Here is a 16243-nt window from a genome sequence, read left to right as displayed (position 1 = left end):
AACTAGCTGACTCCGCAGCCGTTGTCCTGCGTGAAATTATATGCTTTGAAATGAAAAAAGTTGAAATTATGTATATTGTGCCGAAAATGTTTTATTTTTGATTTTTCTACATTTTTTTAAATTAGCGCAGCTTAATAAACATAATCTTTTTTGATTTGATAATTAACGCGAATTTGAAGGATGATATGTCGAAATGATCTTCGCGAAAAGTGTGCGAACTTCAGTGGCATGCGAACTATCGCATTGTCCTTCGTCTGTTTCCAGTGATTATCATGTTCCAACAAATTCAAAAAGTAGCACACACTGTACCATTCACAATACGCAATGTCTTAAATGAAGTTGAACCGCGAGACGCACAAGATTCGGAAAACTTTCGTGAATTGCAAAAGTAAACATCTTACAAAGCGCTTTGTTGCGGTTCACATATTGACCCATTTGATACTGCTGATCTCATATTGTTCAAGGCCAATAACCGCTATGTTATTTTCTTTGGTGACGTACTTGCAAACGTATTTGATCGATTTCACCAATCTACAATATTCAACATTGACATAAGTTTTGAATGTGAATTAGACAAAAGTGGCGAATATGGTACGATCCATTTGTTTTCAACTTCGATGTGTTGTTAACGTCGATATTCACGCCTCTAAATGCTAAATTTTCTGCCATTGTCGTCTGGTGAGCGACGCCGATACAGTGAATATCCATCATTTCCCATTTCCGTTTCCGAAAGAAAAGCACATGAGTAGTGTTTCGTGCATTTATTGTCAGACATACAAACCAAAGAGGGATTGTAAAGTTCGCAAGGTCCATGAACCATATTGGTTTTCATCACTTCGTATAATTCTGCTTCTATCTCTGGATCAGAAATTTCCACAGAAATGATTTCCTCAAATTGATTTGGTGTAACCACCATCCACCATCCAAAGAAGAATATGTGCGTGCGGCCAAACCTCTCTTTTGCCACTCAACAGAGTACATTCAGCATCTAACAGCACCATATATACCATAGGTTGCTTCAAGATAAAGACTATCAAACCTCGCAGCTATTGTTTAAAAAGTCGTGCTGTGATATCGTTACGATCGGTAGCTGATTGCCCGCGATCCATAATTCCGCACGTACATATGTCATCGCATTTTGGGAGTACTTCTTGCCTTTATTTGGTCTGCCATACGTTGATGGCAAAAAGAACGCCGACAAATATTAGCGCGACCTCTTCGTGGCTTCGTAACAAAGTTTCAATCAGTAATTGATCACTTCGTCTGAAACACACATAAAGTTTTCACTGAATAATTTTCAATAATTTTTCCTTTGGATAGCCGGAATAAAAAAGCAAGCGACCGCAATTGAACGATTCAAATAATTTACAAATCAAAATATTGAAAAACAAAACAAACAAAAATTGAAAAAAAAGTGTATGAAAAATGTTAATTTTTGGAATTGTCCAATTTTCCGACTTCTCCTCATGAAAAGTATAAGGTATTTGTTTCTAAACCTTTCCCGATCCACAACAAACAACCTTTAAAAATTTCATCAACAGTTCTCTTAGTGTTACTAACAAACAAACATTCATTTTTATATACATACATATGTACATACAGTGGCTCCATCGTATAATCGGACAAGAATTTTTCTAACATAAATGTCCTCCAAACATTAAAATAAAAAAGCAGAATGTGTTGTTTTTCGCTTTTATTTATACCTCATATTATCGTCTGCTTAAGTGATAAAGAAAAGGTAACTTTTTTAAATATAAGCTGTCAATTTAAATAAAAAACTAAAACAATTCAATTTTTTATGCTCAACGAATAATCGGACAAAACAAAATAGAACCACTTAATATATAAAACAAAAGGAGTTAATACTTAGTTGCGTAACCCTTGTTATCCAAAACAGCGCTGAGGAACAGATTTTACCAAATTTTGACAAACCTCCGGCTTTATGGAATTCCATGCCTGTAATAAGGCCTCCTTTAGCTCACCTAACGTGTTAAACTTTTTTTGATACACTCTTCTAGCTAATTCCTCCCACAAATGCTCGATTATATTAAGGTCAGGGCTCTGCGGTGGTGTTTGTATTAGTTTAGGGCAGTTGTGTATCAACCAAAGCTTTGCAACGCCCGATGTGTGCTTGGGGTCGTTGTCTTGATAAAAAGCAAAATTGTTCGCGATACCCAACTTCTCTGCACTTTGCTTAACATTTTCCTTCAAAATATTGAGATAGCCAAATTTGTCCATTTTACCATCAATAAAATGCAAATTGCCTACTCCAGCACTTGACATGCCCCCCAAACCATAACAAAGCCCCCTCCGTGTTTCACAGTAGCTTTTGTATTTTTATGAGCAAATTCGGCATTTGGTTTACGCCACACAAACATTTTGTCATCTGATCCATGCAAATTAAATTTGCTTTCATCAGTGAATAAAACCTAAAAACAGGGAAAACTATCAAAATAAATGTATTTTGAGATGAAATAATGTGAAACTACCTGATTCCAAAAGTCTTCTGATTTTAACAAATACTCCCTAGCATATTTCAGCCTTTTGTTTTTATTTTGATGGCTAATAAAAGGTTTTTTTCTTGCAACTCTGCCATGGTAATCGTATTTGTGTAACGTATTACGAATAGTATTTAGGCAGGCATCTTTTCCACTTCGATTTTTAAAAGAAATTTTAAGTTCTTTTGCCGTTTTGAAAGGATATTTTGCGACTTCCTTTACTATAGAACGCTCTTCTCGCACAGATAATATCTTGCCTTGACCTTCTCTGCTTCTATTAGCCAATCTGAACTCATGATGGAACCTCTTGATCACATCATGGACCGTGGATTTGCTTCTTCCTACCAATTCAGCGATTTCTCGGACGGTTTTACCTTCACCATTCAATTTCACTATTAGTTGCCTTATTTCGAGCGAAGTTTTCTTTCCGTTGGGAGCCATTTTAAAAATAATTCACAAAATTCTAAACTCTTCTGTGACTAAATAAAATTTATGACTAAATAAGACCAAAAAATGTGATTGTAAAGTGCGTATTTACAAAATAACGGCACATTTAGCATTGCTATTTTCACTTGTCCGATTATTCGTTGAGTGCAAAAAATTGAGATATTTATGTTTTGCTACTCAAATTTACAGTTATCATAAAGGATAGCTGTTGTTTTTTTATTGATGAGAGAAACTGTATTATGAAGTGCAAATAATAGCAAAAAACAGTACATTCTGCTTTTTTATCTTTATGCTTGGAGCACATTAATATTAGATAAACTTCTGTCCGATTATGCGATGGAGCCACGGTATGTATGTATAAAAGGCTGTTTTAGGGGTTTTCCGGAAATTATTCGAATTTTTCTCGCCGTAAAAACCATCTTTGAACTTCAACGAACATTTAAGAAAAAGAATTGGCAAAATTGGTCCAGGCGTTATTGAGTTATGAGCGTACATACATTTTGGCGATTCATTTTTATTTATGTATATACATAGATGAAAAATAAATACAATTCATTAAATCGTTTCAAAACTATTCATAAAAATTGGAAGAATTTCAATATTTAAACTACAATAAAGTCTTCGTACATTTATTTGCAAGTAAAATAAATTGATAAATATATCTAAATGTGTATGTATGCTTTTAATATTTTCCTGGGATAGCCCTTGTTTTTAATGACGACTTAAGGCGGTCTGGCATCGATTCCACAACCTTTTGTGTATATCGTACATCTTTTTTTTATCCATTCCTCTTGAAGTACTTCTTTTAGTCGAGCTTTTGAACTTATATGATGAGTCCTGATCCATCTTCCGAGCAAGTTCCAAATATGCTCAATTGGATTAAGATCAGGACTCTATAGTGGTGTCTCTAGTAAATTCGGGACATTGTACGTCAAGCACATCCTTGTTTATGAGCCACGTGCTTGGGTTCGTTGTCCTGCTGGAAATAAAATGATTCAGACACGTCCAATTTTTCTACGTTTGGCTGCAGATTTTGCTTCAAAATGTTTATATAAGCACGGTGGTCCGTAAATCTTCTATTATTTCGAGTTTGCCAACACCATCAGCAGCCATACAACCCCATACCATCACTCCACCACCTTCGTGCTTTACTGTTTTAATTGTATTTTTGGGGTTGTATGCTTTTCCCGGCTTCCTCTATAGCAGGGGTGGGCATATTAGCCCTCAGTGGCGTTTTGCCCGTTCGGGCACGAGCGCACATTTTGAGGGCTAGATGAGGGGATCATCGCAGGCAAACATGAAGAGGGAAGTGAGAGCAACGTATTTTAACACTCCATATTTACAAATGAGAGCACAACATTACAAATGAGAGCGGGCGCATATATGGGAAGTTGCACTGTGTGTAATAACTGTAAAATTGCCTAACAATTTTAACTTTCTTTGCAACTGCTATAAATTTATAAAATGTAAGACAAATAACAAAAAGTATAATAAATATTTTAGTAATAATTTTTTTTAATACGTCTTTATAACAGCATTTAATTTAGTTTATTTGAAGTAATAAATTCTATGTGTGGTTTAATCTCATTTGCTGTAGCCACACGCATTATTGTAAAACTTCCTTATAAAAAGTAATTTCAATAATAACTTCAGTTTGAATGAATCTTATGAGAGCGCAATGTAAATGATTAGCCAACACCGCTTCTACCGCCCGCTTACCATAGAATTTCCAACTATTTGGGGTTTTCCCCGTAGAAACGAGTCAGCAGATTGCTCTCTCACAACGCAGGGTTGCCAATCTCGATATACTGTAGTAATTATAGAAAATGTCTTCATATGTTCGAAATTTTCTTAAACTAACTCAAAATCAGAGTCGAATGCTATTATTTATAAATATATTAACTATTTTTAATAATTTGATTTCAGTTTTGATATTTTATATTATGAAAAATTATAATTGAAAAGTTAGATGTGTACAAAACTAAATATGCGTATTGAGTAATGGCAACATTGTTCGAATGAAAACGAGAACAAAACGCTTGCCGCTCGTAGCGAAGGGAGAAGCCGAATTCTCTGTTTCTGCCACTATCGTTTGTATTCTATTTGTGTGATTAGCCACTCTCAATTAATAATGCCATACCGCGCAAATATATTTTTACTTGATGATTTCTTATTTTTTTTGAAAATACATGTTCCCTTTCCATAGCGCGAATTATTATTTTAATACATTTCCAGAGGTAACTTAGATCTTTAAAATTTAACAAAACAATTATAAAGCAAGTAAGGAAGGGCTAAGTTCGGGTGTCACCAAACATTTTATACTCTCGCATTATAAAGTGATAATCGAAATTTCATTATCCGTCATTTACATATTTTTCAAATAACGTATTTGTGTAAAGTTTTATTCCGCTATCATCATTGGTTCCTAATGTATATATTATACAGAGAAGGCATCAGATGGAATTCAAAATAGCGTTATATTGGAACAAGGCGTGGTTGTGAACCGATTTCACCCATATTTCGTACAAGTCATCAGGGTGTTAAGAAAATATTATATACCGAATTTCATTGAGTAGTTCCTGAGATATGGTTTTTGGCCCATACATAAGTGGGCCATTTAATTTTAAAAAAAAAGCCTGGGTGCAGCTTCCTTCTGCCATTTCTTCAGTAAAATTTAGTGTTTCCAACGTTTTCTGTTAGTCGGTTAACGCACTTTTAGTGATTTCCAACATAACCTTTGTATGGGAGCTGGGCGTGGTTATTATCCGATTTCTTCCATTTTTGAACTGTATATGGAAATGCCTGAAGGAAACGACTCTATAGAGTTTGGTTGACATAGCTATAGTAGTTTCCGAGATATGTACAAAAAACTTATTAGGGGCGGGGCCACGCCCACTTTACCAAAAAAATTACGTCCAAATATGCGCCTCCCTAATGCGATCCTTTGTGCCAAATTTCACTTTGATATCTTTATTTATGGCTTAGTTATGACACTTTATAGGTTTTCGGTTTTCGCCATTTTGTGGGCGTGGTAGTGGGCCGATTTTGCCCATCTTCGAACTTAACCTTCTTATGGAGCCAAGGAATACGTGTACCAAGTTTCATCATGATATCTCACTTTTTACTCAAGTTACAGCTTGACGGACGGACGGACAGACAGACATCCGGATTTCAACTCTACTCGTCACCCTGATCACTTTGGTATATATAACCCTATATCTGACTCTTTTAGTTTTAGGACTTACAAACAACCGTTATGTGAACAAAACTATAATACTTAGCAACTTTGTTGCGAGAGTATAAAAACCTCAATTCTTTGAATATTTTGGTAAAACAACCAAACTGAAAATATCACTAATAATATATTTATATGAGCACTTTCATTAAATGGAACTGGAATATGTTTAAACAAAATATATATTATGGTCACAAGTATCTTTTCTTTTTTATATATGCAGATATATAAAACTGCCTTGCATATGTACATATGTATAAAAGCCCACAACTTGAGAAAAGTTTTTCCAATTGTAGCTAAAATGAATTTTTACAACACACATCACCACCATAAACTGTTCTACCACATGTACAGTGGTGTGAACAAAATAGGAACAACCATAAGGTGTTGTGAAATTTTAAAATGTGCTATTTTCTTATTAAATAAAATTGTTTTTAGATACAAGTATAACTCATATAATTTTTTCCTACCAGTGATTACAATTTTCCATAATGTAAAGGTAAATAAAAACAAATATTAATAAGTAACTCTAAAACCTGCAAATTATGTTTACCTCTTTTTGTTCACACAACTGTACAATTCCGATATGAAGTAAACATCGGCTCTTTAATTTGTATACAATGTCAGTATTGCCGCAACCATTCTGCCAGAGATAAAGAGGTGTCCAACTCCTCTCTCACTGGAAGTGAGAGAACAATTGCTAAACGTCAAAACCTCCTGAACTTTGACAGTTGATCGAGTTCAGGTGCTTTTGACGTTTAGCAATTGGAAACGAGCGATGGCCAGATTGAAATCTTAGCAAACAATATGTAAATATAGGGATCTGTTGCATCGTTCAAGACCACTTATAAAAAATGTAAAACAATGAAAATTAAATAAATTTGTGAAATTTAAAGGTATTTGATGAAACGTTTTGTAATTTGAAGCATCATAGTATTATTTTCAATGGAAAATGATTAAAAACATTCAATGATTGAGAGCTAACAAGCTTAAATCCTTTTATTGGGTATTGAAAGGTCAAAAGTCAGTTGTTCTAATATACTTTAAAAATATTTACATATAATAAATAACCACTGTATAGTAATTTTTATTCGTACTAAATGTTGGGCGTTTTAGTTTAAATGCCCAAATTATTATTTTATTCAATCTGGCCATAATGGAAAATGTTATAAAAAACGCTAATTTTGAAGCGCTCTCACACTGGAATAAGTTGAACATCCCTTTATTCCTGATTCTGCGATGAACATTAAGTTACGGAGGAATGTAATTGATTTTGTTCGCAACTTTTTATGACCTTCCCTCCGTAAACTGATATTCCCCTCATCTAGCTCCCGTGCGCACTTTACTAACTTTGCGGGCTAAAAATGTGCCCATCCCTGCTATAGACGATTGTGTTTAATGATATATTGTTCAGCGACTTTCTGAATTTCATGTTTTATAATAAACCAATTACTATTGAAACATTATAAGAGTGTTATGATTTTATAAATACCAACACGTTGATTTCCCAAATTCTTCGCTTTCGATCATTTCATTGTTAAATAAAGTGCCGAAATTAAGCGTACAACTATTAGTTCTAAACACTTTGAAACTGAAAACTTCTTGATAATTGTGACGACAGCTAGTTAAGTCCAAACAGGATTTGTGTTTTTAAATGCTACAATCTTAATCTAATTCTTAATCTTCTAATGGTCTGTTTGGTAACATTTTTTCGCAGTCTAACACAATATCATTTCAGCTTTCATCTTACCACTTATATTTTGAGTTCGTTGGCTCTCTGATCATTTTGCTTTCCCTCTTCCAAAAGATATCCTATCCCTGGTCTATTTCTTCTTTGCAGGAGATTGCAGCTAACAAAATAATGTTCTTCGTATTGTTGACAAAACATGCTTCAGCATCTTCTTAGACATGAAAGTTATGACTTGGTTAACTTTCATTCCCCCAACAATAAACTGTAATAGCCTTTACTGATCTGTACGAACTCAAATCTTGTCGATATACACGCAAAGCTTACCACTATACTTTCTTAATAGCTGAATGGGTTTTGTTTCTAATTCTTAATATTATTGATAAATAACGAAAAGTACCGCTATAAAGTGTTGTCAAATATGCACAACACTTGAAAATTTTGAATGGTAAGCTTTACGTGGCCACAAGTGTATGTACATAGCTACTCGAAGTTCTATCTGAGTTACAAAGTCTTTTTTCTTTTTTCCATAACACGGGTTTCTTTGCCACGACGCCTTTGCTTATGGAATTCATTATTTATATTTTGGAAGCAATTTATTTTTGAGTTATGGATTCTAACTGGAATTAGGAAAAATAATATCAAAATATTTATTAACAGTTGGGGTTTTGAAAGGACAAACACTTTTCTTTCTGTTCTTTCTTTTGCTTCCCACTCGATTGTTAATTAGCGAAATCAACACAAAACTGATATTCAAATTTAATATATGTACATATTTGAGTATACAAATTATAATAAACAAGTGATAAAGGGCTAAGTTCGGGTGTAACCGAACCGTTTATACTCTCACAATTTGCAAAGATTAAAAATAAGGAAATATTTTCGGAGTGTTCCAATTCTTTTCAAATAGTTATATTAAACAGTTTTGCGTAAGAATTCAACATCCATTATTGAAAGAAACCGGATGGATTATAGTGGAGTTTGGTATCTCAATTACTTATATTCTCTATGACCATATCACTTTGTTTCATTAGTACATTTTGCTTGATTGATATTCAAATCAAGCTAAATTAACTCCTATGAGATATGTATGTATGTGTAAACTCAACAAAAGAGGAAAAGTTTATTACATCGGATATATAAGGAACCAATGAACCTTAGGATGGGAAATTAGTATATTGGGGATATGAGACTTAGGCTAGACCAATTTCATTTATATACAGCTCTAAACCACATAAAAAATGTCCTCCTAATTTCACTAAAATGGCACCGACATAAACGCTTACTAGACAAATTTAAAGTCAAAATGAATGGAAGTCACTAGATTACTAACATTTGGGTTAGAGGAAGATCTGAACTGATATCATTAACGTTTCACAATACTCCAGAACATGTTTTCACGTATAAATTAACGGAAGTCACTATATTTCGTATATCGAAGATAGGGGAAAATGGCATTCACGTTTGACAATATTCATGTATGGTATACTCCCGAACATGTTTTCACGCAAAATTTTTGGATATAAATAATTCCCACACTGACCGAAATATTGGGCATAAAGTCTCCCAGACTAACGAAAATCATTATCAAATCATGTGTAGTATGTGTCAGCTAGAGTAATTAGTCACAATCGAATGGCCGAAAATATCCTTATTAAGTAGCGTATGTATTGTCCCAATTTTATCCATTTTTGGCACAAGTACATGCTGTTATACGAATTTCGATACTAGACCACAAATATTCGGTATCTGGTCCCGTGCACATGCTCCGATGGATCCCATCTTTCATCATAGTTGTAAAATTTAATGCTTCTGACGTATTTATTTCGTGAGTTGTCGCACTAGTAGTAATTTTCAATTTCGACCACTTTTGGAATTTTTCATACATTATTCAAATTATTCGCTTTCTATTATGTGTAGTATATTTTCCGAATCCCAAGAAATAACATTTTGACAATTTATATGAATTTTTACTAGAGATATCGTTTGCGTCAGAATACATTCAAGACTAGATAACATACGAGGTGTGTTCAAAAAGTATCGCGAATTTTGTGTTTTTTTCAAAAATTATTTGTTTATTCATGAATATCTATTTTGTCCCCTTCAAAGTAATCCCCATGAGATATTATACACTTGTGCCAACGGTTTTTCCAATCTTCGAAGCACTTCGAAAAATCATTTTTTTTTATCTTCTTCAGCTCCTCCTTCGATGCCGTCTTTATCTCGTCAAGAGAAGCGTAACGTCGTCCTTTCATGGGCCTCTTCAGTTTAGAGAACAAGAAAAAGTCACAGGGGCCAGATCTGGGGAATACGGTGGCTGCGGCATCATTAATGTGTTGTTTTTGGCCAAAAAGTCGCGCACAAGCAACGATGTGTGAGCAGGGGCGTTATCGTGGTGCAAAAGCCAATTTTTGTTCTTCCACAAATCCGGGCGTTTCTGGCGGATTGCTTCGCGCAAATTGCGCATAACTTGGCAATCGATACGTTTAGGTCCTCAGCAACTTCTCTAACGGTGATTCGACGATTGGCCAATACCATTTTCTCCACTTCATTAATTTTTTGTCTGTTGTTGAAGTGCTCGGGCGTCCGGCACGCTCTTCGTCGTTCACATCTTCTCGGCCTTCTGAGAACATTTTGTATCACCGATAAACGTTGCTTCGGTCCAAGGTAGCTTCTCCGTATGCCACAGTCAACATTCGGAATGCATCCGCGCACTTAATTTCGTTTTTCACACAAAATTTGTTACAGGTTCTTTGATCCATTTTTTTGAATAGGTAAAAATCGAAGACGATCCAAAACACGTGCAAGCAAAGCAGCGTCAACAATTAAATGAACATTCAAAATGGCCGAGCTTGTCGGCATAAGTGAGAGACATGAGTACCAACATAACGCCACAAAAAATTCGAAATTCGAATATACGTAACCCGCGAAAATTCAAAATTCGCGATACTTTTTGAACACACCTCGTATCTCTATTAGTTTTAAAACAGCTAATAAAACTATTATACTCTGTAGCATCATGTTGCGAGAATATAAATATTTTTTGCGAATTTGCCCCATTTTGTATCAGAATTTATGTCAAGACATAGTTACATGTAATGTTGGCAACACCCTGCGTGATGCTGGCAAGCAGCAACCAACTTCACTTCTCCAGGAGTAGCGAGAGTTGGCAAAATACAGTTGGCGAAGAAGAGCAAACGCAGCGGATCACATATTTTTCTATTTGGTGAATGTTCAGCAGAGCGGCTTTTCCGAAAACGTGCACCAATTTTCACGGGAAATGTCTTAAAAAATTCGTTTTTAATTCCGATTCACGAATATGTATGGCGCGTTATCTATTTTTATGTTTTTTTGTAATAAAAACAAAAAGAAATATTATGATTTTGCACGATATTTACGCTATAAATGGCATCACTATTCGAAATTCAATTGGGTAAAATTGATATATATCTTGATGATATCCTTCGTACAAAAATAAATTTCGAGTTCGTAGATGGGCGTAATCGGACCACTGCCACGCCCACAAATCGCCATTAACCGAAAACGTACAAAGTGCCATAACTAAGCACTAAAATAAGATATAAAGCTGTAATTTGGTACAGAGGATCGCAGTAGCTCAAAATTTTTGAAAAAGTGGGCGTGTCCCCGCCTTCTAACAAGTTTAATGTACATATTTCCTAAACCTATAACTTTAATTAATTGATAATCCTTCTATTATAATGGTATGTCTGTATGAGTTGAATCGGACCAATATTTCCCTTAGCCCCCATATACATAATATCGTCCCCTCAATATAACAATAGCGTATGTGCTCTTACGCCATTATTTTTTTATTGCATATTTAGAATCTCCATCATTGATTCTATGTCTGGTCAAAATTTCGTCAAATTCTACTTCCACAAAGTGGGTCAAAATGTCATTGGAAAAAATGGTGCATAATTTCATGTTCAGAAATTTCCTTCAATAAGAAAATTACAAAAACTTTAAACTCGATTTTCTCAAAACCCAAAAAAAATTATACGCTATTGTTATATTGAGGGGACGATATAAAGATTTTCGAACTTCGGGTTGACTTTGTACCACATATATGTGAGTTATCCCAATGAAAATAAGAGAGCGTGTTTTATTCATAATAGTGTACCTTTGTGCTCAAAATAGATAAATTTGAGCGAAAAGTTGGCCTGGCCTCTATATAACTAATACCATCCGGCTGACTTTCTCTATAAGATTAGTTTTACACCTTAAAGTATTTCCCTGGCTTTGACTCTTGCAAGTTGCAAGAGTATAAAATATTCGGTTGCTCTCGAACTTAGCCCTTCCTTACTTGTTTCCAATTATTTTTAATTTTTAAAGAAGTTCGTCAGTATATCTTTGGATATTTTCGGTAATATAAATTGGCAGAAATATTATTTAAGCATAATTCCTTCGCGTTTAATAAATGGACCCAACAATGTAATCCATTCGTTTATAAAAACTTTGATTATCATGTTCTTAGAGGACATGTTTATAGTAATTTTAAAAAGAACGCGTTGTTTTACACAAGTTAAATAAAATCATTTCATAAATTTTCAGCGGAACTTCCCTAAAATATTCTACTTTTATAGGACAAATCGAATACTGTCAACGTCTGCTCTGACGAAGAACATGAAAATGGTTTTGTCGCAGAGGCAGCGCGAGGAACTGTAAGATATATACTTTATCTTTTCATAGTACTTGTTGTAAAAAGCATTGAATTATAGGAACCAAGCGATTGCCGATTATTTAGGCAGTAGTGGATATTCTGAGTCCTTGGATGTATTCCGCAAAGAAGCCGACGTTTCTACAGAAAATGAAAAGAAAGTCAGTGGACTCTTAGAAAAAAAATGGACTTCAGTTATTCGGTTGCAAAAAAAGGTTATGGAGTTGGAAGCGAAATTATCAGAAGCTGAGAAGGAGGTCATTGAGGGCGCTCCTACTAAAGCAAAACGAAGCCCCGGTGAATGGATTCCACGTCCTCCGGAAAAATTTTCTTTAACTGGACATCGTGCTAGCATTACACGGGTAAGTAAAAGTATATCATATTAATTAATCGAGCTACATATATACTCGAAACGTAAAATAAAATTTGTCGATATTGCACATATTAATGGTTACAAATGAGATCTATTATTTGATAACACAGATCTAAAGCTATTTTGGTGCCGCTAAAAGTAAAACTTATGTTAAATATGGTCTATATACATACATATATCGTTGCCATATTGATATTTGGGCAATAAGCAAAATAGCGTTTTTAATAATTTCTTTCGGGTCCGCGTATGAAGTGTTTATGCAAAAAGAGGAGCATGTTGACTACGTATCGCTTTCTATTTTTCTACGGAGCCGGTTGCTCTGAATTTAGTTTGTGCATCGCAGTTCAGTTGTCATAGTGAGGGGACGTGCTTATTTTTTGTTTTGTAATTCAAATTCTATTTTGTTTTAATGCCGTGTGTTTGTGGTCTAAGAGCGGATAGTGGTCAGTCTAAGGTTAGCTACTACAAATGCAAAGAATTTGTCAATTTATCACAGACTGATATAGATTTTTTGCTTAAACCTAAGATTGTACCAACAAAGTGCTGATCAGTCACAAAAGGAATCAACGGAATCTTTGTTGGTGGAGCATCACTATTTTAAAAAGGTAAACTTGTTGCTAAATTCTTTTGTTGTTGAAGTTATTTCACTCGGGAAGTGAAAAATCGAAGGCGCTCTCATTAATCCAACAACTATGTGATCGACATTCCTTGTTCGTAAAGCTTAATGAATTAAATTCAGAGGTCTACAATGTTCAGAACAAATTATCCGACAACAGAAAATCCTCTGCATCAGTAACGAAAGGTTTCTTTACCGCTTCATCTGTTCGCAACTCTACTCTCACTGCTGCCACTATGGTACAAATGCTTTCCTATCCAACGTGGCTGTTTCTGCTTTTGCTGGTAATGTGAGTACATATCGATGGCTTTCCTTGAAGCTCCATCTGCTGCCAGCTCCATTCTCACCACAGTCGCTGTTTATGGTACAAATATTTCTACGTCCAAAGTTGCTGTTTCTGTTTTTGCGTGTGTGAGTGTGGATTATTTTGCTCCCGCTGCTTTACCTGCTGTCGCTATCAATGCTTTTAAATCTGCCAATACATATGATGTTAGGAATGTCGACGCTCACTCGTACTCATTACAATTGTGCTATATGGGAAGTAGGCGTGATTGTAGTTTGATTTCATTCATTTTCATACTGTGATATAGAATATTATAGGCATTTTACTTGCCGAATTTGGTTTAAATCGGTCGAGAAGGCCCTGAGATAAGTGATTTTTACATGGGCTCGTATAAAGCCCTCTCTTATAGCATTGACAGACGGCAGCGTTAAACCAGATTAATTGCATTTTTCGGGATTAATTCAGGAGTTACCACAGCTAACTCCGTTGCTGAATCCAAAAATAACTCTCAAAATTTTAGGGAGTTGTGAGATTTTCGTTGGCAACATTGTTAAAAACGGCCAATTTTCATCTATTGTGAATGAAATACAAGCAACCCTGACAGCTGTTTATCAAATTCTCAATATAATATCAATAAAACTTCTATGTTATGATGCAGTTTTAAAAATAATGTGTTGATATGCTTTTGTAATAAAAAATGGTTTGGTAAAAATTGGTCGGCTAACAACCGTAATGTTTATCTTCTATCAATTTTCATTGAAAATATTATAAAAAGGACAATGAGCTGTTTATGAGAGTTTCAAACTCGCATAGCTGCCGTCTGTCACCTACAAATTTGGATCTGATTAAGTGCACAGTTAATCCGGAACGCTGCCGTCTGTCAAGGCTATTATCGTCTCCTGGGTAAAATTTAATGTCTCTAGCATATTTAGTTATTGATTTATCGCGCTTTTGGTAGTTTTTAACAGTACCCTAACTATATTATGTAGCAATACGTTGCTATTTTGTTGTATAGCCTCGTTGCTTTAAAGCCTCACTTAATCGATTTGGCATTGATCTCAAAAATTTATCTGTTTACTTTGTATTGTATGTTGACGAATTCTATTGGATTCCCTCGATCCTCAATAGAATTAAGGTCAGGGGATTAAGGGAGCGTTTCAAGCTGTCTAGGAACATTATACAAGTGCCAAAGTCTAACTATTTCCGTAGTATGCTTCGGATCGTTATCTTGTTGAAACCAAAACGTCGAAGATAATCGAAGATTCTCTGCACTTTGTTTCAAATTATTTTTTAAAATGTTCAAATATCCCCAATTATCCATTGTCGATTAAATAAATTCAAGCTGACTTATGCCACCAGACGCCATGCAACCCCACACCATAATTTCACCATCACCCCGTTTCACTGCACCAACAAGAATTTGTTTTCGTGGTGCAAAATCCAATCGGCTGTGATGCCTTGTCAGACCCTATAGCCCCTACGTTTGAATCTCTTGAGAACTTTGCGTTGACGTTGACGGTTTGTCCAGGAGGAACAAATTCATGGTGGACGATGCCTTTGATGTCAAAAAAGACAACGAGCATTGTTTTCACTTTGGATTTGCGCATTTATCAGCGACCTCTTCCCGGACCTCCAAAAAGGCCTGGTGCCACCGAAACACACCACTTCTTGCTAAAGTAAGACTGCTTGGTAATATCAAACGTCTCGGTCACAGATTTACCGAGTTTCACACAGAATTTAATCACGTACCTCTGCTCTAACGAATGCTGCATTTTCGGCTTACACCACTCACAGAACACAGCTATGAACGCCCTCTACCGAAATACAGTCGCGGCGGAAAAAAATCAGTCCTACTACTTTCCGAACAAACCTTATATTTCTTATTTCAAAAGTTCTGCAGACTTATTTATATAATTATGAGCAAATTGAATGCGCTTTCGATTGTTTACTTTTATTGTTTTTTTTATAGCGACTCTGCTTTATTATTTTGCGTTCTTCCTGGACTGATAATGTTTTTGAGCGGCCCGATCACGACTTTATCGTTCAAAGCCCTGTTTGTTTTTGAAAATGTTTACTACACACTGGACAGATGAATACGTTCCTCCAATATTTAGCCCCATTTTGCTGAAACTTTCGCCATATTTCCACAATTTAATAATTATTTTGTTTTCCGTCAGACTAATTTCTTTCTTTTGGTTTCCATTTTTTTAAATAATCTTGAAACGAGTCTTTAGAAACGGCTAATCATATTAAAACACAATAAAACCTACGCAAAGAGAAGAAACATATGCATGAAAGTAACGGTATTTTCAATTCAAGCAGACAACTTAGACTTTGTGTTGACTTTGTTTACTTGTTCTCACACTAAAATACCGTTATCACAAAACTGGAATTGGAAATATACATTTTTGTTTATGCATTTTGAA

At 35.0% G+C, this 16243-nt stretch overlaps 1 protein-coding gene across 3 annotated transcripts in view; it reads left to right on the top strand.

Moving 5' to 3' along the window:
* The window catches only part of LOC126756577 (lissencephaly-1 homolog), a 62426-nt gene that overhangs the window by 3835 nt on the left and 42348 nt on the right, over positions 1-16243 (top strand). For 2 of the 3 annotated variants that reach the window (XM_050469763.1, XM_050469764.1), the window contains exons 2-3: positions 12440-12549; positions 12607-12907. In XM_050469763.1, coding sequence (XP_050325720.1) covers positions 12512-12549; positions 12607-12907 — 339 coding nt within the window. In that variant the 5' untranslated portion in view covers positions 12440-12511. The remainder of the gene's footprint in view (positions 1-12439; positions 12550-12606; positions 12908-16243) is intronic. The other variant, XM_050469765.1, reaches the window with a different exon arrangement.

This window comes from Bactrocera neohumeralis, chromosome 4 (assembly GCF_024586455.1).
Source record: "Bactrocera neohumeralis isolate Rockhampton chromosome 4, APGP_CSIRO_Bneo_wtdbg2-racon-allhic-juicebox.fasta_v2, whole genome shotgun sequence".
Lineage (NCBI taxonomy): Eukaryota > Metazoa > Arthropoda > Insecta > Diptera > Tephritidae > Bactrocera > Bactrocera neohumeralis.
The sequence above is the reverse complement of the archived record's forward strand: the minus strand, read 5'-3'. Positions and strand labels throughout refer to the sequence as shown.